The 24,653-nt window shown below is 58.7% G+C and overlaps 1 protein-coding gene across 5 annotated transcripts in view; it reads left to right on the top strand.

The window, feature by feature from the left end:
- Nucleotides 1-24,133, top strand: part of CSNK1G2 (casein kinase 1 gamma 2) — a 39,697-nt gene extending 15,564 nt beyond the window's left edge. For 3 of the 5 annotated variants that reach the window (XM_033199709.1, XM_033199710.1, XM_033199711.1), the window contains exons 2-11: nucleotides 10,291-10,742; nucleotides 19,754-19,794; nucleotides 19,890-20,198; nucleotides 20,382-20,616; nucleotides 20,685-20,770; nucleotides 20,837-20,921; nucleotides 20,997-21,145; nucleotides 21,251-21,334; nucleotides 21,409-21,515; nucleotides 21,646-24,133. In XM_033199709.1, the coding sequence (XP_033055600.1) occupies nucleotides 10,556-10,742; nucleotides 19,754-19,794; nucleotides 19,890-20,198; nucleotides 20,382-20,616; nucleotides 20,685-20,770; nucleotides 20,837-20,921; nucleotides 20,997-21,145; nucleotides 21,251-21,334; nucleotides 21,409-21,515; nucleotides 21,646-21,700 (1,338 nt within the window). In that variant the 5' untranslated portion in view covers nucleotides 10,291-10,555 and the 3' untranslated portion in view covers nucleotides 21,701-24,133. The remainder of the gene's footprint in view (nucleotides 1-10,290; nucleotides 10,743-19,753; nucleotides 19,795-19,889; nucleotides 20,199-20,381; nucleotides 20,617-20,684; nucleotides 20,771-20,836; nucleotides 20,922-20,996; nucleotides 21,146-21,250; nucleotides 21,335-21,408; nucleotides 21,516-21,645) is intronic. The other 2 variants (XR_004434334.1, XM_033199712.1) reach the window with 2 other exon arrangements.
- Nucleotides 24,134-24,653: the final 520 nt, after the last annotated feature.

Below are 24,653 nucleotides of genomic sequence, written 5' to 3'. Positions count from 1 at the left end.
GCTCCAGGGCGGGAGAGCTGCCCGGCTCCTGCCAGGTGTCGAGAGGGCCTCAGCTCTCCCAGGCACTGTCTCCCCTCCCAGGGCTGCAGCAGCTGGTGTTGAGTGTGGGTATGAGCTTTGGCTCCGGGTCCTGAGTGTGCCCCGCTACGTGGCTTCCTGGTCTGCATCTCTGTCCTCTCCCAGGGAGAGGTGATTTTTGTGTTAATAACTGAGGTGTGACTCTCGGCTGTACCCGCTAGCTGTGTAACTCACACAACTCAGTGCCTTTAGCTCTTCACGAGGCCGTGGCTCCATCCGTGCCGTCTAATAGAGGATACTTTCATCCTCACAGCGAGAAGGGATGGATTTGTTTTCCTCGTGAAGTCGGTGGCATTTGCTTTTCGGGTCCTGCTTGGTGGCCTCCAGCCTCTTGTCCTCAGCGAGGGTTTTGGCGGCTCCCTCTCCGAGGTCTGAGTGTCCCCACTCGCTTGTCTGGAAAGGGGCCGGAGCTGTGGGGCTCGCAGCGAGGGTGGGCGTGATGTCTTTCCCTGACGCGGCGCTGGGGTGTCTCAGCTGCCTGGACACCTGCCTGTGCAGGGTAGCACAGACCCTGTAGGCAGCGGCTCGGCCCCCAGCACCAGCCCCGCCTTTGATGCTCGGCCCCCAGCACCCGCCCCCCTTTTAATGCCACACTGGGTCCCCTAGCACCAGCCCTACCTTTAATGCCACCCTGGGTCCCCACACCCCTGGCTACACATTACGGCTCCCACGACCCTTGTTTGGGTCCACGGTTCTCCAGCAGGGCTCTCAGAACTGGGGAGTGAGACTTTGTTCCCTGCTGTTGTAAAGGGCATAACCTGGGAGAAGCCAGGCGGACAGAAGTCCCCACCCATGTCCAGGGCCCCATGGAGGGTCCGGAGCTCCCCTGTCCTCCCTAAGTGCCAGTCCTGACCCTCCCGCAGCCGAGGTTCTGCGTCAGCTCCCCTGTCCTCCCTAAGTGCCAGTCCTGACCCTCCCACAGCCGAGTGTCTGCGTCAGCACAGGGGCTTGTAGGAAGAAAAGGCGTCCTGCTGCTTAGGAGATAGGTACATCCGGGACCTGGGGCCTTCTGTCCCTCAGCCCACGGGAAGACCCCCTGGACGGCGCCTGCCCCTTCTTCGCTCCCCACCCCGCTTCTGCATGCACTCCCCCGAGATGGCCCCATGTCCTGCTGCTTTCTGGCAGGGGAGAGCTGAGGCCTGTGTCTCCAGGACGCTGCCTCTCGGGCAGTCTCCAGCCCTAGTCGAGAAAGGCAGGCAGTGTGGCGCGAGCAGGCCGGCCTCGGGCGGGGGTGCCTCCTGGGCAGTGTCCGCTCGGGATGTTTGCCGTGCCGGATCTCACAGCCGGCTCTGACGGGGTCTGCGTGTGTGTGTCTGTGTGCTGGTATGTGGTTCTGCTTTCTTGCAGGATGGAAAATCTAACAGTAGGCAGGGGATGGTGTCTAACAACTGTGATCCCAGCACTTTGGGAGGCTGAGGCGGGCGGATCACTTGAGGTCGGGAGTTCGAGACCAGTCTGGCCAACGTGGCGAAACCTTGTCTCTACCGAAAATACAAAAAATTAGCCAGGCATGGTGGTACATGCCTGTAATCACAGCTTACCGGGGAGGCTGAGGCAGGAGAATCACTTGAAACCGGGAGGCGGAGGCTGCAGTGAGCCGAGGTCGCACTACTGCACTCCAGCCTGGGTGACAGAGCAAGACTCTGTCTCAAAACAGAACAAAACAAAATGCAGGCACAGACATTTCAGCGCCCTCTTCCTGTGGACGCCCCGTCCTGTGGGTGCCGCGAGGTCCTGTGGACGCCCCGTCCTGTGGGTGCCGCGAGGGTTTCCAGAAGAAGGAGAGTGTGTTCCCGTGCTGTCAACTCATCCAGGTGTGGGCAGGTGTGCGGCGGGGCACGGGCAAGGGGGAGGCACTGGGCTCCAGTTTCTCTCCTGTGGCTGCATCACTCCTCGATGGTGGTCCTCTGCACAAGTCCCCCTGTCTACCCCGTTGGCAGCCGCAGTGGAAGGACAGATGGATGGACGGGCTGTGACCGGGACAGCCCAATGTGACCCCAGCCCCGGCTGTCACGGTTGCAGCGTTCTCGCTGTCGGGGCTGCTCCCTGTGGCTCTCGTGGCTGTGGAGGGGCGTAGATGAGGCGGTCCCTGCGGTCAGAACCTGGCCATGTCGGGTTGAGGACTTGAGCCCGGCTCAGCCGTCAGAGCCGCTGCTCGTTCCCCCACACAGAGGCGTTGGATGGGGCTGCCTCGGGTGTCCCTCTTGGCTGGGGTGCACGCGTCACCCCGATTCTCCAGCCCATGCTGAGGAGCCTCGCGGGCAGCGCCCAGCAGTCTATACTCCAGGCCATTGCTGTCCATTTCCCCAGCAGGCCCTGCTGGTGGGGGATCCCAGGACAGTGGAGCCTGGGAGGGGCCCCAGCGTTGGCCGTGAGGTGTGGAGGTGCTGTCTGGAACTAGGGGGTGCCCCGAAGCAGTACGGCGCCCAGTCCCTGTGCTGGAAGAGATGAGCTGCGGTGGGGGGCGGGGGCTGCGTCTCACGGATCCCTCTCCCAGGGCACACGAGGAGATTCCTCCCCCAAAACGCCCAGGAAGGAAGTTAAATTTTAATGTGGGTCTGGTTTAGAGAAACTAGGTTAGCCATGCGTGGGTGTTTCTGGATGTTTGGGCAGTGAAGAGAGTTGGTAACTCAAAAAATCTGCTGACCACTAAGCAGGGGTGAGGGGTACTGACTGCCGTCCCTTCTTCAGCTGCGGTCACTTGGTCACATCAGTGTCTCTGGCCACTTCCCTCGTGTCCAGCATCAACACAGCGCTGCAGCTGTGACTCAGTCCAGTGGAGAAAACTCACATCCAAAACTAAACCAAGAGTCAGCCAAAAAATGCAAATTAAAAGCACACCCCAGCCAGGCGCAGTGGCTCACGCCTGGAATCCCAGCACTGTGGGAGGCTGAGGCGGGTGGATCACAAGGTGAGGAGTTCAAGACCATCCTGGCCAAGATGGTGAAACCCTGTGTCTACTAAAGATACAAAAATTACCCCGACATGGTGGCGGGTGCCTGTAGTCCCAGCTACTCAGGCAGCTGAGGCAGAGAATTGCACGAACCTGGGAGGCGGCGGTTGCAGTGAGCCAAGATCGTGCCCCTGTGCTCCAGCCTGGAGCCGAGATCGTGCCACTGTGCTCCAGCCTGGGCAAAAGAGTGAGACTCCGTCTAAAAAAGAAAAAGGCACATCCCCAGCATGGCTGTGCACAGGAGTGGGGTCACCACAGCTCACGCCTATAATCCCATCACTTTGGGAGGCCGAGGAGGGAAGGTTGAGCCCAGGAGTTTGAGACCAGCCTGGGCAACATGGCAAGATCCCATGTCTTAAAAAAAAAAAAAAAAAAAGCCAGACATGGGGGTCCATGCCTGTGGTCCCAGCTACTCAGGAGGCTGAGGCAAGATTGCTTGAGTCTGGGAGATAAGTCACAGTGAGCTGAGATCGTACCACTGTGCTCCAGCCTGGGCGCCAGAGCCATACCCTGTCTGAAACCAAAATCCAACGCGCACAGAAGAGTTGGAGTGGGTGTGTAGGAGTCAGACCCTCGGGAGCGGCAGGTCAAGTGTCACTCAGCGCAGCCACCGTGGAGATGGCCTGGCGGCTCCTCAAAGACACACACGGAGCTCCCATCTGATCCAGCAACCCACGGCCACACAGAAGCCCGTGCGCAAATACAGCAGCGGACTCCAGCAGCCGGACGGTGGCCACAGCCCAGGTGGCCATCAGCAGAGGAGGAGACGTAGTGCGGCCCTCCGTGCACCGGAACACAACCCAGCTGCGAAAGGAAGAAGCTCTGACTCGGGCCACGGCGTGGGTGCATCTCGAGGACGCCAGGCTCAACGAGAGACGCCAGACACAGAAGGACACGCCATACGTCGCCCCATTTCTATGAAATGTCCAGGGCAGGCCCATCCACAGAGACAGGGAGTAGCATGGTGCTTTATTATAAATTTTTCATGAAAATAAAATATACAATCCTCTCGTGAGTTTATTATAGCCCATTGATTTTTTATTTTTTTATTTTTGAGATGGATTCTCGCTCTGTCGCCCAAGCTCTACCTCCCGGGTTCACGCTGTTCTCCTGCCTCAACCTCCCAAGTAACTGGGACTACAGGTGCCCACCACCATGCCCGGCTAATTTTTTTGTATTTTTAGTAGAGACAGTTTTACTGTGTTAGCCAGGATAGTCTCGATCTCCTGACCTTGTGATCCTCCCAAAGTGCTGGGATGACAGGCGTGAGCCACCACGCCCAGCCTCTTTTCTTTCTTTGAGGCAGTGTCTCACTCTGTCACTCAGACTGGGGTGCAGTGGTGCGATCTTGGCTCACTGCAACCTCTGCCTCCCAGGTTCAAGCAATTCTCCTGCCCCAGCCTCCTGAGTAGCTGGAATTAACAGGCATGTGCCACCACGCCCAGCTAATTTTTGTATTTTTAGTACAGATGGGGTTTCACCATGTTGGCCAAGCTGGTCTCAAACTCCTGACCTCAAGTGATCCCCACACCTTAGCCTCCCAAAATGCTGGGATTGCAAGTGTGAGCCCGTGCCCAGCCTCTACAAATCTTTTTTTTTTTTTTTTTTTGAGACGGAGTCTCGCTCTGTCACCCGAGCTGGAGTGCACTGGCCAGATCTCGACTCACTGCAAGCTCCGCCTCCTGGGTTCACAACATTCTCCTGCCTCAGCCTCCCGAGTAGCTGGGACTACAGGCGCCCGCCACCTCGCCCGGCTAGTTTTTTGTATTTTCTAGTAGAGACGGGGTTTCACCGTGTTCGCCAGGATGGTCTCGATCCCCTGACCTTGTGATCCACCCGCCTCGGCCTCCCAAAGTGCTGGGATTACAGGCTTGAGCCACCGCGCCCGGCCATTTTTTTTTTTTTTTTTGAGACGGAGTCTCGCGCTGTCACCCAGGCTGGAGTGCAGTGGCGTGATCTTGGCTCACTGCAAGCTCCGCCTCCCGAGTTCATGCCATTCTCCTGCCTCAGCCTCCCGAGTAGCTGGGACTACAGGCGCCCGCCATCATGCCCGGCTAATGTTTTTTTTTTGTATTTTAGTATAGACGGGGTTTCCCCATGTTAGCCAGGATGGTCTCGATCTCCTGACCTCGTGATCCGCCCATCTCAGCTTCCCAAAATGCTGGGATTACAGGCGTGAGCCACCACGCCTGGCCTTTTTTTTTTTTTTGAGACAGAATCATTTTGCTCTGTTGCCCAGGCTGGAGTGCAGTGGCACGATCTCGGCTCACTAAAACCTCCACCTCCTGGGTTCATGCCATTCTCCTGCCTCAGCTTCCCAAGTAGCTGGGATTACAGGTGCCTGCCACCACACCCAGCTAATTTTTTTTTTTTTTTGATTTTTTTTTTTTTTTTTTGAGGCGGAGTCTCGCTCTGTCGCCCGGGCTGGAGTGCAGTGGCCGGATCTCAGCTCACTGCAAGCTCTGCCTCCCGGATTTACGCCATTCTCCTGCCTCAGCCTCCCGAGTAGCTGGGACTACAGGTGCCCACCACCTCGCCCGGCTAGTTTTTGTATTTTTTTAGTAGAGACGAGGTTTCACCGTGTCAGCCAGGATGGTCTCGATCTCCTGACCTCGTGATCCGCCCGTCTCGGCCTCCCAAAGTGCTGGGATTACAGGCTTGAGCCACCGCGCCTGGCCTAATTTTTGTATTTTTAGTAGAGTTGTGGTTTCACCAGGTTGGTCAGGCTGGTCTTGAACTCCTGGATCAGGTGATCCCAAAATGCTGGGCCTTGGCCTCCCAAAGTGCTGGGATTATAGGCATGAGCCACTGCGCCTAGCCTACAAAAAAATGTTTAAAAATTAGCTGGGCGTGATGGTGTGTGCCTGTAGTTCCAGCTACTCTGGAGGCTGAGGTGGGAGGATGGCTTGAGCCCAGGAGGTTGAGGCTGCAGCAAGCTGTGATTGCACCATGGTACTCCAGCCTGGGTGACAGATTGAGACCCTGTGTCAAAAAAAAAACACCCAAGTTCAAGGTGAAAAGCATGAAGTGCTGCTGGAGAGGCATCAGCCAGCATTCAGACGATCTAGCCAAGATCACTGATGGAGGTGGCGACACTAAGCAGACTTTCAGTGTAGAAGCAGCAGCCGTCTGCCGGAAGAAGATGTCGCCCAGGACTTCCCTCGCGTGGGAGAAGCGGTTCCCTGACTTCCAAGGAGAGGCCCACCCTCTTCACCCTCTTGTTAGGGGCTAATGCAGCTGGTGACTTTAAGGTGACGCCAGGGCTTTTTACCATTGCACAAATCCTAGGGCCTATGAGAATTATGCTAAATCTATTCTGGGCTTTGTAAATAGAACAACAGTGCCTGGGTGACAGCACATCTGTTTAGCACCTGGCTTACGGAATATTTGGAGCCCACTCTTGAGACCTATTGCTCAAGAAAAATTTCTTTCAAAATATGACTGCTCACGGACAGTGCACCTGGTCACCCAAGAGCCCTGGTGGAGACGCACAAGATCAGTGTTTCCGGCCGGGCGCGGTGCCTCACGCCTGGAATCCCAGCACTTTGGGAGGCCGAGGCGGGCGGATCACGAGGTCAGGAGATCGAGACCATCCTGACTAACACAGTGAAACCCCGTCTCTACTAAAACTACAAAAAATTAGCCGGGCACGGTGGCGGGCGCCTGTAGTCCCAGCTACTCGGGAGGCTGAGGCAGGAGAATGGCGGGAACCCGGGAGACGGATCTTGCAGTGAGCCGAGACCGCGCCACTGCACTCCAGCCTGGACGACAGAGTGAGACTCTGTCTAAAGAAAAAAAAAAAGATTAGTGTTTCCATCCCTGCTAGCACAACATCCAGCCTGTAGCCTGTGGATCAAGGAATGAATGACTTGGAAATCAAGATGACTCCTTGACACGTCATTCATTCATTTATGAATGACACGGTATCGCGCTGTCACCCAGGCTGGAGTGCAGTGGCACGATCTCGGCTCACTGCATCCTCCGCCTCCCGGGCTGAAGCAGTTGTCCTCCCTCAGCCTCCCGGGTAGCTCGGGCTATAGGCACGTGCCACCACGCCCAGCTAATTTTTATATTTTTTTGTAGTGGGGGGGCGTTTCGCCATGTTCCCCAGGCTGGTCTTGAACTCCTGAGTTCAAAGCAGTCTGCCCACCTCAGCCTCCCAAAGTGCTGGGACTATAGGCATGAGCCACAGTGCCTGGCCAAGTCTCACTGTTTTTGAGGCAAGGTCTCACTGTGTCGCCCAGACTGCAGTGGAGAAGCAGAATCACAGCTCACTATAGCTTCTACCTCCCAGGCTCAAGCGATCCTCTCACCTCAGCCTCCTAAGTAGCCAGGACTACAGGTGTGCACCACCATGCCTGGCTAATTTTGATTTTATTTTTGTAGAGATAGGGGGTCTCCTTGTGTTGCCCAGGCTGGTCTTGAACTCCTGGCCTCAAGCAGTCATCTTGGGTCAGCCTCCCAAAGTATTGGGGTTACAGGCAGTAGCCACCACACCCACCCACAGCTCTCATTATTGAGAAATACATTTGTGGGCCGGGCGCGGTGGCTCAAGCCTGTAATCCTAGCACTTTGGGAGGCCGAGACGGGCGGATCACGAGGTGAGGCTGAGGCAGGAGAATGGCGTAAACCCGGAAGGCGGAGCTTGCAGTAAGCTGAGATCCGGCCACTGCACTCCAGCCTGGGCGACAGAGCGAGACTCCGTCTCAAAAAAAAAAAAAAAAGAGAGAAATACATTTGTAAGACTCTGGGTGCCTGTAGGTGCCGTGGAGAGCAATCACTCTGATGGAGCTGGGGAAATTGAGTAAATTGAAACCCCCGGAAAGGATTTGCTGTTCTAGAGGCCATGCAGGACACGTGTGATCCATGGGAGGAGGTCAAATGGCAAGATTCGTGGAAGTTTGGAGGAAGTTGATCCCAGGCCTGAAGGATCACTGTGAGGGTTCAGGACTTCCGTGGAGGAGGAACTGCAGAGGTTTTAGAAGCAGCAAGACAGCTAGAATGAGAGGAACTTGGAGATGTGACTGCACTGCTGCCGTCTCACAAGAAACGTTCACATGTGAGGAGTTGCCTCTTTTTTTTTTTTGAGACGGAATCTTGCTCTGTCGCCCAGGCTGGAGTGCAGTGGTGCGATCTCGGCTCCCTGCCAGCTCCACCTCCCGGGTTCACGCCATTCTCCTGCCTCAGCCTCCCGAGTAGCCGGGACTACAGGCGCCCGGCACCGCACCTGGTTAATTTTTTGTATTTTCAGTAGAGACGGGGTTTCGCCGTGTTGGTCAGCCAGGTCTCGATCTCCTGACCTCGTGATCTGCCCGCCTCGGCTTCCCGAAGTGCTGGGATTCCAGGCGTGAGCCACCGCGCCCGGCCGAGGCGTTGCCTCTTGAGGGTGAGCAGGGGAGTTGCTTCAGCTGCTCTCTAGTCCTGGTGAAGGTTCTGTGAACCTGGTGGAAATGAGGACAGAGGACTTGGAATAGCTCGGAACCTCAGTTGACGAAGCCGCGGCTGGGTTGAGAGGACCAACTGCAGTTTTGAAAGATGTTCTGCTGGCCGGGCGCGGTGGCTCAAGCCTGTAATCCCAGCACTTTGGGAGGCCGAGACAGGCGGATCACAAGGTCAGGAGATTGAGACCATCCTGGCTAACACGGTGAAACCCCGTCTCTACTAAAAAATACAAGAAACTAGCCGGGCGAGGTGGCGGGCGCCTGTAGTCCCAGCTACTCGGGAGGCTGAGGCAGGAGAATGGCGTAAACCCGGGAGGTGGAGCTTGCAGTGAGCTGAGATCCGGCCACTGCACTCCAGCCTGGGCGACAGAGCGAGACTCCGTTTCAAAAAAAAAAAGAAAGATGTTCTGCTGTGGGTAATAAATGCTATCAGACAGCATCACGCTCCACAAAGAAATCTTTGATGAAAGGAAGAGTCGGTCGCTGCGGCTAACTTTTTTGTGGTCATAGTTTAAGAAGTTGCCCCCGCCTCCAGCAGCCGCTGCCCCGATGAGTCAGCCGGCGTCTACGTCAAGGCAAGACCCTCCTCCCTGGAGATTAGGGCGCACTCACAGTTCCGACGATCATTACCATTGTTTAGCAGTAAAGTATTTTTATTTCTCTATTATTTAGTTAAGATGGGGTCTCACTGTATCACCCGGGCTGGAGTGCAGTGGTGCGATCATGGCTCCCTGCAGCCTCCGCCTCCTGGGCTCAAGTGATCCTGCTGCCTCAGTCTCCCGACTAGCTGGTACCACAGGCTTGCGGCACCACGCCCTGCTTAATTAAAGTGTGTCCGTTCACAGTATACCACGGTATACCACGGTATACTGTGAACGTAACTTTTGTGCGCACCAGGAAACGAAAACATTTGAGTGACTATTGCAGTGTAGAACCCCAAGGCACGCTTGTGATCACCTCAGGGTGTTTCTCATATCAGAATACGGTTGCCACGTGCAGTGGGGCAGTGCTTGTGACGCTGGTGCCTTTGTTTCTGTTGTGGCTTATTCAGCTGGGACTTCCTGTCCTAACATTTTCGGCGATGGCCGTGCACCTCTGGCCCCTCCTCACCTGTGTCCCTCAGGCCCCGCTATACCCTCCTCAGCTCTGCTCTGCACTGAAGGAGCTGGGTCGGACCCACCCTGGCATTGTCACAGCCCCGAGTGGCTCCACCAGTGGCTGCTGGAGAACGACCTGAGCCTGGGTCAGGCCATGGGGGTTCCTGCAGCAGCTCACGGCTCGCCGGGGCCTCCTGCCCTCCGGTCCACTCTCCCCACTTTCAGTGTCCCCCGGCCGCCATGGGCAGGGGCAGCTCTGTGGCTTCTGTGTCGCTGCCTCAGGCCTGCCTGCTGTCATCTGCCTCCCTCCCTCTTTCTCAGAGCAGCCCTGGGCCTGGAGATGGGGACTGTTGTGTGGCCCCTCTGCGTCTGGGGGTGGGACTGCCCCTGGCTTCAGGATCCTCAGGGCCTCCCCCGGGATTGGCAGTCACGCCCTCCTGGCAGTACGTCCTCCCACCTGTGCCACCCACCCACCCACCCATCTCGCTTCACAGAAAGGCCCCTGAGCCCTACCCTGTTAGTCTCCAGGCAGCCACGCCAAGACCTCTGGCCTCTGATGTCATGTGGCGTGAGCTTCCCAGCTGGGTTCCGGGCAGGGACAGTGCTTGTCATGTCCCGGCCTTCAGAGCTCCTTCCATCCCAGCAGCCCCCTGGCTGCGTCCTCTGTGGCCTCCGCCCTGTGTCCTCGCCGGCGCTCACCTGTGCCTCTGTTTCTCCGCAGCTGTGAGCCGTGAGCTTTGAGGCGGTGGGACCTGTCAGCAGAATGTCTCCTGCCCCCGAGAGCCACCCCGAGGCCACTGAGATGAGCACTGCGGCCTGGCCGGCCCGAGTGCCTGCGTCTCAGTAGCCGGGAGCCGCGGGCCCATGCCCGCCCGCCAGCAGCGGTGATGTTCTAGCCACAGAGGAGCCAAGACCTCAGGTTTCCAGAGACTTGGGATTTGCACGGCAGCAGAGTCACCGTGGAGAGGCCAGGGTATCACAAACTTATGGATTTTGACAAGAAAGGAGGGAAAGGGGAGACAGAGGAGGGCCGGAGAATGTCCAAGGCCGGCGGGGGCCGGAGCAGCCACGGCATCCGGAGCTCGGGGACCAGCTCGGGGGTCCTGATGGTGGGCCCCAACTTCCGCGTCGGCAAGAAGATCGGCTGCGGCAACTTCGGGGAGCTCCGCCTAGGTGAGGCCCTGCTCGTGGCGGATGGGGCGGGAGGCTGCTGGCAGGGCCGCACGGGGTCACCGGAGCCTCCGGCGGGGCGGCACGGGGTCACTGGATCCTCTGGGCGGGGCCACCCCGGGTCACGGGAGCCTCTGGCGGGGCGGCACGGGGTCACCGGAGCCTCCGGCGGGGCGGCACGGGGTCCCTGGATCCTCCGGCGGGGCCGCCCCGGGTCACGGGAGCCTCTGGCGGGGCGGCGCGGGGTCACCGGAGCCTCTGGCGGGGCGGCCCCGGGTCACGGGAGCCTCTGGCGGGGCGGCACGGGGTCACCGGAGCCTCTGGCGGGGCCGCCCCGGGTCACGGGAGCCTCCGGTGGGGCGGCACGGGGTCACCGGAGCCTCCGGCGGGGCCGCCCCGGGTCACTGGATCCTCCGGCGGGGCGGCACGGGGTCACTGGATCCTCCGGCAGGGCCGCCCCGGTCACTGGCGTGCGTTGAATCGTCGGGTCCATGGTGGTACGAGTGCTACTTCCCTTGGAGAAAGCTCTGTGGGGAGAGTGGGTTTCTGGTCCTGTCACCTTTTCGGGAAACAGTTCTGTTGGGAGGCAGGTGGGCCAGAGCAGGCCAGGCCAGGCCATGCCGCAAGGAGCCCAAGTATTAAGTCATGAATGACTTCCACAGCCCGTGTCCATGCTGGGCAAAGCCCTGGCCTTAACCGCAGGCGCCAGCACGGAGCCAGCGTCGGGTGACTGGAGTGACTGTTCTGTGGTGATGACGCTGCTGTGTGCCACTCCCAGCTTCACCATGTAAAAGGCCATGCCTGGCCCACCTGGCTCCATCCCTTCTGCTCACACTGACCTCTCCCGGGTTGCGATCTGATTGCCCGGGCAGGCGTGAGGAGTAGGGCCGAGGACTAAGCCTCTTACTGGCCAGGGGCGCCTTCCCTGGGGTGAGGATGCCTGAAGATGACCACCAGGCCTGGGGGAGCTCTGAGCACGTTTGGGGCCAGTCGCAGTTCGTGATTAGCTGTGCCAGGGAGCCGGATCATCCCCAGAAATATTAAATTCATTCCTGGTGCTGCTGGGCGTACGGCAAACGCCTGAGCTCCTGCGGGAGGGCATTTGGCGTCTGTGGCTGGGGTTGTCCAGGAGACCCAAGTGCACCCCCAGTCAATGTCTGTCGTGGTGGGAGTCGGGGTCTCTGGGAAAGAGCGCAGGATAGGCAGGTCCGGGAGGCTGCGGCAGTGGATCAGCCTCACATGGGCACCCACGGCAGGCAGTGCTGGAATCCGGCCCCTCAGCCCAATGAGGTTGTCAGACGAGGGAAACTGAGGCCCAGGCAGTGGGCATGTTGTGGCTGCACCTTCAAGAGCGGCCGCCCAGGAGTGCAGGAGCATGGGCTGTAGCCACCTGGACCCCAGGCATGTTTTGTGACCCCGCTTCCCACCTCCTGCCTCAGTTTACCCACCTGTTAAATAGGGATGAATGGTAGTTGCCACTCTTCAGAAGTGGGTTCAGCAGGCAGTTATGTGGCAGAAGTGTGTGTCCCGAGTCAAGCAGCTTCTCCCAGGCGAGGGCAGCTGTCAGGGTCACTGTTGGCTGCTTCAGTGTTCCCATTGGCTGCACCCAGGGTCCCAGGAGGCCCGTTTGAGACCCCATCCCGAACCTGATTCCACCCCAGCCCTTGGGGAGGCTGCTGGGATTCCACCCTTTTGCGCAGAGGCTGGGCTTGGGCCACAAAGCCTCACTGCCTGTCTGACGGCCTGTGGCTCGGGAGGCCCCGGGCTCCGTTTCTCAGCCAAGAGACTGAGCTTTTCCCGACAGTAGCTGTGGCCTCCCAACCCTGTGTGTGCGCGCACACTCAGGCACACGTGCAGACACATGCAGATGTGTACACACATGCCCACACACGTACATGTGCACACTAAAGCACACGCACACAGGCACGCACAGCCACAACCATGCATACACGGGCACACAGGCACATCTGCACACACACGCCTGGCACAGCCCTGTGACCTGCAGCCTGCGGGATATGGCTTTTGGGAACCCAGATGACTGTGTGGGTCCTGTCCTTGGGCGGCGGCTGCAGGCCGCTGAACAGTGCAGGTCCCCGTAGGCAGGTGAGAGGTGAGAGTGACATATGGGTGATGCCAGCTTGCCAGCTTTTTTTTTTTTTTTTTTTTTTTGAGACGGAATCTCGCTCTGTCGCCCAGGCTGGAGTGCAGTGGTGCAATCTCAGCTCATTGCAAGCTCCGCCTCCCGGGTTCACGCCATTCTCCTGCCTCAGCCTCCCGAGTAGCTGGGACTACAGGTGCCCACCACCGCACCCGGCTAATTTTTTGTATTTTTAGTAGAGACGGGGTTTCGCTGTGTTAGCCAGGATGGTCTCGATCTCCTGACCCCATGATCTGCCCGCCTCGGCCTCCCAAAGTGCTGGGATCACAGGTGTGAGCCACCGTGCGCGGCCTGGTGACGCCAGCTTTTGCTGAGTTGTGGTTTGCGCTCTCTTCAGCCCGGCGTCTTGGGCGTTGTGTGCTTCGCTGGCAGCCGCACGTCGTGGTTTCTCAGGGGTGCCGGGAGGCTGTCCATCGGAAGGTGCACCACCCCTTCTTCATCTCCTCCTCAGTGCAGGACGCTTGGCTGTTTCCGGATTTGGGCCCTTCTGAATAGAACTAACTGCCCAAATAGAACTGAATAGCACTGGGCATCTCGAGCACTCCACGTGCCCAGCACTCAGAACTGTCGGTGGCTTTGGTGTTGAGCCTGTTGTAGACTCAGGTTGTTGAATATTGTTCTGTTGTTTAGAATGTGTCATTTTTTTCTGTTTTTAAGGTTTTTATTTTTGATTTAAAATTTTGACTATGTTCTGTTTTTATCCTGCTTAGGATCCATTGTCTTGGATCTCTATGTTGATACTTTTTCAAATTAACTTTGGAAAAGTGTGAGCCATTATTTCAGGAAACATTTTTCCATCTCAGCTTTGCTTTCTTTTTTGTTTTGTTTTGTTTTTTAGATGGAGTTTCACTCTTGTTGCCCAGGCTGGAGTGCAATGGCACAATCTCGGCTCACTGCAACCTCCGCCTCCTGGGTTCAAGCCATTCTCCTGCCTCAGGCTCCCAAGTAGCTGGGATTACAGGCATGCGCCACCACGCCTGGCTAATTTTTTCTTTTTTCTTTTTCTTTTTTATTCCCAGATAAGAGTCTTCCTCTGTCGCCCAGGCTGGAGTGCAGCGGCATAATCTTGGCTCACTGTAACCTCTGCCTCCCGGGTTCAAGCCATTCTTCTGGCTCAGCCTCCTGAGTAGCTGGGATTACGGGCGTCTACCACCACGCCCAGCTAATTTTTATATTTTTAGTAGAGACAGGGATCTCACCATGTTGGCCAGGCTGGTCTCGATCTCCTGACCTCGTGATCCGCCCACCTTGGCCTCCCAAAGTGCTGGGATTACAGGCGTGAGCCAATGCGCCTGGCCATTTTTTCTATTTTTAGTAGACATGGGGTTTCACTATGTTGGACAGCTGGTCTCGAACGCCTGACCTCAGGTGATCCACCTGCCTTGGCCTCCCAAAGTGGTGTTACACACGTGAGCTACTACACCTGGCCTGCTTTGTTTTTTTGAGACAGTCTTGCTCTGCCCAGGCTGGAGTGCAATGGCACAATCTCAGCTCACTGCAACCTCCACCTCCTGGGTTCAAGCAATTCTCCTGCCTCAGCTTCGCAAGTAGCTGGGATTACAGGCGTGCCCCACCACACGCAGCTAATTTTTTGTATTTTTAGTAGAGACGGGGTTTCACCGTGTTGGCCAGGCTGGTCTCGAACTCCGACCTCAGGTGATCCGCCTACCTCGGCCTCTGAAAGTGCTGGGATTACAGGCGTGAACCACCACACCCGGCTGACCCCGGAAGTTTTGGACTGGCCCAGCCTTGCTCTCATTCTTGGGTTCTGGTTCTGCGTGTGACGCGAGTGCTTGGCGCTGTCCGCAGGTCCCCCGGCCCTGGCAGTTTTCCCTCAGTCTCTGTGTTCTCCTGGTGTCAGGCTGTGCGGCTGCTGCTGCTTGCTGTAAGTTTACTCTTTTTCTACAGCCTCCAACCCTGGAAGTCCATGCGGTGAATCTTTGATTGCTTAGTGGCATTTTTCGGTTCCGTATGATTCTCCATTCGATCTCAGCTGAGATTTCCCATGTGTGCATTGATTTTGGCCATCTTTTCCTTTACATCTTTGAACATGTTTGTGTTGTTTCTTAGTCCATTTTGTGCTGCTATAACAGAATGCCACAGACTGGGTCATTTATTTTTATTTTTTATTATTTTTGAGATGGAGTCTTGCTCTGTTGCCTAGGCTGGAGTACAGTGGTACGATCTTGGCCCACCACAACCTCCGCCTCCCGGTTTCAAGTGATTCTCCTGCCTCAGCCTCCCGAGTAGCTGGGAATACAGGCACACACCACCATTCCCAGCTAATTTTTGTATTTTTAGTGGAGACGGGGTTTCACTGTGTTGGCCAGGCTGATCTGGAACTCCTGACCTCATGATCCGCCTGCCTCGGCCTCCCAAAGTGCTGGGATTACAGGTGTGAGCCACTGCACCTGACTGGGTCATTTACAGTGAACAGAAGTTGACGGACTCACTGTTCTGGGGGCTGGCAACCTTCAGATTAAGGGTGGCGTCTGGCAAGGACCTTCTTGCTGTGTCATCCCGTGGTGGAAGGCAGGAGGGCAAGGACCGGAGGTGGCTGGATTTGCCCTTTAATCAGGAGCGCTCCCATGCTGATGGCATTCATCCATCCACCAGGGCAGTGACCCAGCCCCAACAGTGCTGGATTGGGGACCCAGTTCCCAACACGTGACCCTTGGGGGGTGCATCAAAGACATAGCACTGTGTGGAATGTTGTCTGTGCTGCTGCTGACTTTCTCCCTTGTCACGGTCACACCCCCTTCATTCACCTGTGGGACAGCCTCAGTGGGTGTGGCTGTGGTGTGTGCCATGAGGTGTGGGGGGTGTGGTCTCCCAGCTTGAGCACTGGGTTTGTCCCTGTGGCTCACCTTGTTTCTGTCAGGGTTGGTTTCAGTGTTGCTGGGGCAGGGCTGAGGGTAAACATGAGTGACTCCAAGGCCAGGAAGCCCTGCGCCAAGCTGTGGACCTTTTGGGTTCTCAGCTGAAGTCAGAGAATCCAGGGAGGACCCCGCACTCTGGCCGTTGGAGGTGTGGCATCCTCCCGCGTGTCCCCCGGAACCTCCTGAGCCTCTCTGGAGCTGTTCTCTGCCAGGCCCCATGGGGTCTCCTGCCCTCTGCGTGCACCGCGAGTACTGCCAGAGAAGGCCCCTTCGGCTTTCAGAGCCCAGAGCCCCGGACCTCTTCCAGGAGTCTGCAGATCCACAGGCCTCAGATGCTGCCACACCTGCCCAACGCACACCCAGGTCTCTGAAATGCCGTCTGCACACAGCGGTGGGGGTCAGGCGAAGGTTTCTTCCACAGTGCAGAGTGGAAGAGCCGGGAAAGACCACATCACCATCAGAATCATCAGAGCTTCAAAGGTCTGCTCCTCAAGACACTGCCAAAAGCATGAGGCCAGCCAGGCTGGGGAAGACCGAGCATCCCCGCAAGTGTCAGGGAGCCACAGCTGGATGATACATCGACAGACAGCGGAGGGATGGCGCCGCACACAGGCGAGGGCTCGGCCTCCTCAGTTGGGGTAGCGCAGCTCAGCCCTTGGTGGTCAGCATGTGGCCGACACTTTGCCAGAGAAGGGGCAACTGCCCGCAGGAAGAGCTGCACAGCTGTGTTCGCCGAACTCCGCTCTGGAGAGGCAGAACTGGAGACAGCAGGGCGTGCTGCAAGGGTGAATGGGCACGCCAAACCCCGTCCTCCCCGTGAGCCGTGGCGCAGCACCAGGCAGGCACACGCCGCATGCTACGGCGAGGAGCCCACCGCAGTGGCAGCCTCTTGAGCGGGGAAGGGGGGATGGCTGAGGGGCAGGGCGCTCTCCCTCTCAACAGGACCGGGCTGGTACAGGAGCGGGCAGCTGCCAGCACTCACCAGAGAGGACTTTGGAGACATGGGCATCCCACTGTGAATCCCACCTTCAAAGAGCAGCACAGGAAGGAAAACCGCAGACGCTGGACCGAACCTGCAGCTGCAAGATTCAGGGGGCAGTGTCCTGTGCTCTAAAACTTCCAAATCTGGGGCAGTGTCCTGAGCTCTAAAACTTCCAAACCTGGGGCAGTGTCCTGAGCTCTAAAACTTCGAAATCTGGCCAGGCGCAGTGGCTCATGCCTCTAAATCCCAGCACTTCGGGAGGCCGAGGCAGGCGGATCACCTGAGGTCAGGATTTTGAGACCACCCTGGCCTACATGGCGAAACCCCATCACTAGTGAAAATACAAAAATTAGCCAGGTTGATGGTGCCTGTCTGTAATCCAGCTACTCAGGAGGCTGAGGCAGGAGAGTCGCTTGAACCCAGGAGGCAGAGGTTACAGTGAGCCGTGATCATGCCACTGCACTCCAGCCTGAGCAACAGAATGAGGCTCCATCTCAAAAAGGAAAAAACTTTGAGGTCCCTCTAAAAAGAAGATGGACCGGTGGATGGTAGCTGTGAGGATAGACCATGTGGCAGGTTTAGTTCTGGGGCCTCGGCGGTGAGTGTTGGGTGTTCGGGTCACGGCTCCTATTGTTTTATGAGGAGAGTTTCCTAATAACATGTTACACTGGGGAAAACATAGGAGGGGAGCCCATTTGTTCTGAAAACGCAGAGACCAGCCCTGGTCCCCCGCTCAGGACTGGAGGGAGGCGTCTGGTCATTACTGGTCCTTATGATCCTGCCCCGTCAAGATGCCACATTCTTGAGGCTGTTTAGGGAAACTGACAAGCTGGTTGGAACCTGTGCCGAAATAGAGCCCAGCCAGTGCTGCGGACGGGGCAGTACCGGAAGGGGCCCCAGCAGTTCCCATGCTGCAGGGCACATCCAGGTTGGGGCACTAGTCGGGGGAAGAGGCTCTCAGGGCCCAGGTGGGACGCCAGCCTCAGACTGTGAGGTCATGACCGTGTGCAGCTCGGCCACCAGGCTTTGGGGCTTTGCATCCACCTTAGCAGGGTTTCCAAACTCGTTGTCTCCACGGCCACCCTGCCAGTCCAGCTGCAGCAGGGTGGGAGGAAGTGGAGGCTTCTTTCTTTTTTTTCTTTCTTTCTTTTTTTGAGACAGAGTTTCGCTCTTGTTGCCCAGGCTGGAGTGCAGTGGCAGGATCTCAGCTCACCACAACCTCCACCTCCCGGGTTCAAGCGCTTCTCCTGCCTCAGCCTCCCTAGTAGCTGGGATTACAGGCATGCGTCACCACACCCGGCTGATTTTGTATTTTCAGTAGAGACGGGGTTTCTCCATGTTGGTCAGGCTGGTCTCGAACTCCCGACCTCAGGTGATCTGCCCTCCTTGGCCTCCCAAAGTGCTGGGATTACAGGTGTGAACTACCACCCCCAGCCACGGAGGCCTCTTTCTGCAGTGTATGCTGCTCAGGCAAAGGCAGCCGACTGCAGACCCAACACGATGACCCAGCCCGACAGTGCCTGAGAAATGGGGCTGCCCCACATGGTGCCCTGTCATGCCGCGGGACAGGTCGCCCAGCAGACAGTAGCTGTGGCCCCAGTGCCTTCCTGGGCTGGAGCCACATGGGTGCTGGACACATTCGTGCCTGTTGTCTGGCTCAGCTGCCGTGGGGAGCCCTCCAGGGCCATGTGCCATGTGTGCCTGCAAGGATCCAAGCTGTTCACTGCTGGTCTCAGCCGTCAGGTGCTGAGCCACCACAATGGGCGGGGCCATGCCCCCCTCCCAGGCCGGCTTCCACAGTTGCCCCTGCAGAGCTCCCCTGTGTTAAGGGCTGGCCTCCTCCTTCCTCAGGGGGTGTAACAGGTAAAAAGCTGCACCCTGGGCAGTATAGGGGCTCCCGCCTGTCATCGCAGCTCTGTGGGAGGCTGAGGCAGGCTGATCACTTGAGCTCACGAGTTCAAGACCAGCTGGGTAACTTGGAGAAGACCCCGTCTCTACTAAAAATACAAAAATTGGCCGGGCGCGGTGGCTCAAGCCTGTAATCCCAGCACTTTGGGAGGCCGAGACGGGTGGGTCGCGAGGTCAGGAGATTGAGACCATCCTGGCTAACACAGCGAAACCCCGTCTCTACTAAAAAATACAAAAAACTAGCCGGGCGAGTTGGCGGGCGCCTGTAGTCCCAGCTACTTGGGAGGCTGAGGCAGGAGAATGGCATAAACCCAGGAGGCGGAGCTTGCAGTGAGCTGAGATCCGGCCACTGCACTCCAGCCTGGGCAACAGAGGGAGACTCCGTCTCAAAAAAAAAAAAAAAAAAAAAAAATTAGTTGGGTGTGGTGGTGCGCACCTGTAGTCCCAGCTACTTGGGAGGCTGAGGTGGGAGGATGGCTTGAGCCCAGGAGACAGGCTGCAGTGAACTTTAATCTCGCCTCTTCACTCCAGCCTGGGCAACAGAGCGAGACCGTCTCAAAAAAAAAAAAAAAAAAAGTTATGGGCCTCGTGCCTTCTGCCCTTTCATGGGACTGAGCCCTGGAAGTCCTGTGTGGCTGGTGACCCCAGGGGACAGGATCTGGCCCCTCTTCTAACCCAGCGGTGCCGGGGCTCACCTGGGGGCCTCCAGCATGCATGCGGGAGATGCTGGGCCCTGGGGGTGTCTTTGAGAAAGGGGTGGAGGAGTGTGGAGCCCCTGGGGCTCCCTTGCAGGCCGTGAGAAACCTCCCCAGTGCCACTTATGTCCTGGACTAGTGAGGTGGTGGGGAGAGGGAGAGGAGTGGCAGACATGGAGGCAGTGACCACACGGGCAGGGGCAGGTGTGGGGAGGACCTGGCAGGCCCCAGTCCAGTGCTCGGGCAGGCTGGGCCCAGGCCCGGCTGCTGGGCAGGGGTGCCCTTTGGAGGCTGGTCCTTCAGAGACCCCCTCCTGCCTCCTTCCTGGGGGGCGGGCTGGGAAGGTGGGGGTAGGTGGGCCCGGGCCCTGCTGATGCTCTCTGTCCCCACAGGAAAGAATCTCTATACAAATGAATACGTGGCTATCAAATTGGTGAGTCGGCCCCTCCACCCCACCCCCGCTGACGTACCCCCAGGGATTTCAGGGCAGCGACCAGTGTCCCCGGTGACTCGCGCTTGTGCCCCCAGGAGCCGATCAAGTCCCGGGCCCCGCAGCTGCACCTGGAGTACCGGTTCTACAAGCAGCTCAGCGCCACAGGTACGGGGCAGCCCGCGGGAGGGGCGGGGGCTGCGCAGGGGCAGGGAGGGGGCCGCCGCCGCACGCCCGTGAGTCTGTCCTCCGCCGCAGAGGGCGTCCCTCAGGTCTACTATTTCGGCCCGTGCGGGAAGTACAACGCCATGGTGCTGGAGCTGCTGGGGCCCAGCCTGGAGGACCTGTTCGACCTGTGTGACCGGACCTTCACGCTTAAGACGGTGCTGATGATCGCCATCCAGCTGGTGCGCGGCGGGCGGGGCGGCCGGGGGTGGGCGGGCTCCGAGGGAAGAGGGTGGCCCTGGAGGGGAGCGCGGGGGCCGGGGAGGGGCGGCCGGGGGTGGGCGGGCTCCGAGGGAACGGGGTGGCCCTGGAGGGGAGCGCGGGGCCGGGGAGGGGCCTGGCCGACACCGCCTTGCCGCCTGCAGATCACGCGCATGGAGTACGTGCACACCAAGAGCCTCATCTACCGGGACGTGAAGCCCGAGAACTTCCTGGTGGGCCGCCCGGGGAGCAAGCGGCAGCATGCCATCCACATCATCGACTTCGGGCTGGCCAAGGAGTACATCGACCCCGAGACCAAGAAGCACATCCCCTACCGCGAGCACAAGAGCCTGACGGGCACGGCGCGCTACATGAGCATCAACACGCACCTGGGCAAGGGTGAGCTGCGCGCGCGCGGAGGGGGTGGGCGCCCGGGCCCCGCTGAGGCTGCGCCCCTGTTCCCGCAGAGCAGAGCCGCCGCGACGACCTGGAGGCGCTGGGCCACATGTTCATGTACTTCCTGCGCGGCAGCCTCCCCTGGCAGGGGCTCAAGGTGGGCGCGGGGGCCGGGCGGGCGGGGACACAGGGCGGGAACAAGGCTGACTGCACACCCCCGCAGGCCGACACGCTCAAGGAGCGATACCAGAAGATCGGGGACACCAAGCGCGCCACGCCCATCGAGGTGCTCTGCGAGAACTTCCCAGGTAAGGGGTCCCTGCGCCCCCGCCCCCACCCCGTGCCCCACCCCCGCCGAGGCCCCGCTGGCACTCTCTCTGCAGAGGAGATGGCCACGTACCTGCGCTACGTGCGGCGCCTGGACTTCTTCGAGAAGCCGGACTATGACTACCTGCGGAAGCTCTTCACCGACCTCTTCGACCGCAGCGGCTTCGTGTTCGACTATGAGTACGACTGGGCCGGGAAGCCCCTGGTAGGTGGGGGGCCCGGTGTGTGGGGAGGTGGACCCGGAAACCGCCCTGCAGGGGATGGGAGCCGGCACTGCAGCCCGTCCTGAGCCCTGCTCCTTCACCCACAGCCGACCCCTATCGGCACCGTCCACACCGACCTGCCCTCCCAGCCTCAGCTCCGGGACAAAGGCCAGCCGCACAGCAAAAACCAGGTGAGGCCCGGGCGGGACCCACGCCCCAGGGAGGGGCCCGGGCGGCCAGCGTGACCCCCTACTGCCCCCGCCAGGCGCTGAACTCCACCAACGGGGAGCTGAACGCGGACGACCCCACGGCTGGTCACTCCAACGCCCCCATCACGGCGCCTGCAGAGGTGGAGGTGGCCGATGAAACCAAGTAAGGCTCTGGGGCGGTGGCTTCAGGGAGGTGGGGGTGCCCTGGGTCCCCATGGGGGTGGGAGGGCCTGAGGCCTGGGCTGCCCCTCCCCGCACCCCGCTCCTCCTACCTCTGCCACCTCCCTCCCCAGATGCTGCTGTTTCTTCAAGAGGAGAAAGAGAAAATCGCTGCAGCGACACAAGTGACCCCGGGCGCGTGCAGCCCCCTGAATCTTCTCCGCGCAGCCCCTTGGGGCGCGAGCTTGTGCGAGGCCCTCGGGGCCTACCCACAGCGGCCCAGGGCCAAACCCTGGCCGGAAGCCAGAACGCAGACTGCAGGGGCCGCACCTGGCTCAGCCGGCGGCCCCACCCCCGGGACGTGGGGTCACTTCCTTCACGTAAGACTTTGGCCGAAATTTCTACACCTGTGTCTAGTCCTCCCCTCCAAGAGCATTAACTATTTAAAACAAGGAAAAAAGGAAAAACACAGAGGCCCACCTGCCCCCACTCCTGCCCCTTCGTTTCTTTGCTGAAGTGAGTAGTGTGATCTGGGGGCCCCCGGCTGAGGCCCGGCCTGGCCCCGCCAGCCGCCCCCGTTAGCGTCATAAAGTCCAGCTTGTCTCCCTCGATCCAAAGGCCGTTTTCTCGAGGGGAAGGCAGGCCCGGCCTGGAGGGGTGCTGTGGGGCTGTCTTGCCCAGGCCCTCCTGGGAGGGGACAGGCATTGCTGCCAGGGGTGAGGCCGTGCCTCAGGCCTCCCTGAAACCAAAGGGGAAGGCAGGGGTGGGCCCGCGGCGGAAGCCGGCTCCCCAACCAAAATGCTGCACCAAAGCTCGGGCGCCGCGGGCACGGCCACTGCAGCCTCTGCCTGGCCTGGCCCCAGCGAGGGACGGGCGGGCGCTGCCAGGCTGGTGCTTCTCAACGCACTTGCTTCCGGAGGCTGTGCCCCGGCGCCTGGAACCTGAGGTGGGAGGACCAGCTGGTGTTGCCCTGCTCGGCCCTGGGCCCTGTTGCGTGGGGCGTGTGGGCACAGGGCTTCCTGCCTCTGTGCTCCGACACCCGGCAAGCAGCCGGAGACAAAACGCCTTAAAGCCCCCGGCCCAGCCCCGCAGGTGTATGTGCAGGGACCTGGGGGCGGCCCTGGACTGGCGGGCGGCCCCCCAGCGGGGTGCCCTGGAGGCTGCTGGGCAGAGGGAAGCAGCTTGGGGCCGTGCCTAGGGCGGTGGTTGTGAGTCTAGTTTTTGCTTTACCAAGTGTACAGAAATGGCATTTACGTTTCTCTGATGCTCCCTTGAAGCCATAGAATTTAGGGGCTTTTTTTAAAAAATAAAAGAAAAATGAAACCAAACCCAAGTGTAGTGTCTGGACTTTCCACGAAGCTTGACCTGGAACGGGCAGCGTCTCCATCCCCATCCTGCCCATCCAGGAGAAGTCCGGGAGTGGCCGGCGGCCTCCGGTAACAGAAACCAACTCATGAGGCGGAAGGTAAGGAAGACGGAAGCGGAGGGCAGAGCTGGGCTCTGTCTGGGGAGAGGGCAGGAGACGAGTGTTCGTGTACCATGGAAAGGGGAAGTCACATACGTGCAACTGTGGCGCTGGGGGTCCTGTTCTCCGATGCTACACAAATACGCCCGAAAAGCTCAGTGACGGCCCAGGCAGGATGGTCCTGGCTGCCTGTGACGGCGGAAGGCCTCCTTGACTCCCTCTGTTCATGCAGCAGGGCAGAAAACATGCCCACGGGGACCCACGGCACTGCGAAGGGGATCAGCAATGGCTCCCGGAAGAACAGTGGAACGAACCTTCAGGCAGGTGAAGACTGTGGCAGCGCCAGCCCTGGCTCCGTCTCCTGCCTTCTCACCGCGCTGCAGCTGCACTGGCAAGGGAAGTGGAGGCAGAAGTCCCCGAATGCCGCGTGGGGTCTTTGTCTCCACCCACTCATCTCCTGCAAGGCTTCAAGGGGGGAGAAGGCAGCAGAGGGTGGGGCAGGGAGGAAACTCCTCTGCACTCCTCCAGTGACAGCCGAGAAAGCTCACCCTCCCCAGACAAGTCACCAAGAAGCTGAAGGGGACAGAGGTCCCTTCCAGGAAGCACTGAAGACCGGAAAACCATCCCGAATCAGAGACTCAGGGACTAAGCACAGAAATGGACAGCCCTCTGAAAATGAATTCAGGAAGAAAGCATCAGAAAAGAATTGGTTTTGGAAATGAATAGATTGCAAGGTGCCCAAGACCCTCATTAAAGTCGGAGGAGAGGCACTGAGGGCAGGAAAACAAGATGAAACAAGACGTGAAACTGCCAAACACGGCACAGAATGCGGAAGATGAAAGAAGATGGGAAACTGCGGAACACGGCACAGAATGCAGAAGATGAAGAAGATGGGAAACTGCGGAACACGGCACAGAATGCAGAAGATGAAAGAAGATGGGAAACTGCGGAACACGGCACAGAATGCAGAAGATGAAAGAAGATGGGAAACTGCGGAACACGGCACAGAATGCAGAAGATGAAAGAAGATGGGAAACTGCGGAACACGGCACAGAATGCAGAAGATGAAAGAAGATGGGAAACTGCGGAACACGGCACAGAATGCAGAAGATGAAAGAAGATGGGAAACTGCGGAACACGGCACAGAATGCGGAAGATGGGCCAAGAAGGGCTGGTGTTGGAGTCTTTGAAGAGGTGAAATAGAGCTAGCATTTAAGACTCTTGTCCAAGGAGGCTTTGCAGAAAAAGACCTGAACCTCCACATTGAATGTGCATCTGGGAAAATTAAACCAGAGCGGGCGTAGTGGCTCACACCTGTAATCCCAGCACTCTAGGAGGCTGAGGTGGGCAGATCCCCTGAGGTCAGGAGTTCAAGACCATTCTGGCCAACACGGTGAAACCCCGTCTCTACTAAAAATACAAAAATTAGCCAGTCGTGGTGGCGCATGCCTGTAATCCCAGCTACTCAGAAGGCTGAGGCAGGAGAATCACTTGAACCCGGGAGGCTGAGGTTGCAGTGAGCTGAGATCACACCACTGCACTCCAGCCCAGGCGACAGAGCAAGACTCCCTCTCCAAAAAAAGACCTTGTCTCAAAAAAAAAAATTTTTTTTTTTGAAACGGAGTCTCAGTCTGTCTGTCACCCGGGCTGGAGTGCAGAGGCGCGATCTGGGCGCAC

The sequence above is a fragment of the Trachypithecus francoisi genome, unplaced genomic scaffold, assembly GCF_009764315.1.
Source record: "Trachypithecus francoisi isolate TF-2019V2 unplaced genomic scaffold, Tfra_2.0 Lachesis_group5, whole genome shotgun sequence".
Taxonomy (NCBI): domain Eukaryota; kingdom Metazoa; phylum Chordata; class Mammalia; order Primates; family Cercopithecidae; genus Trachypithecus; species Trachypithecus francoisi.
The sequence above is the reverse complement of the archived record's forward strand: the minus strand, read 5'-3'. Positions and strand labels throughout refer to the sequence as shown.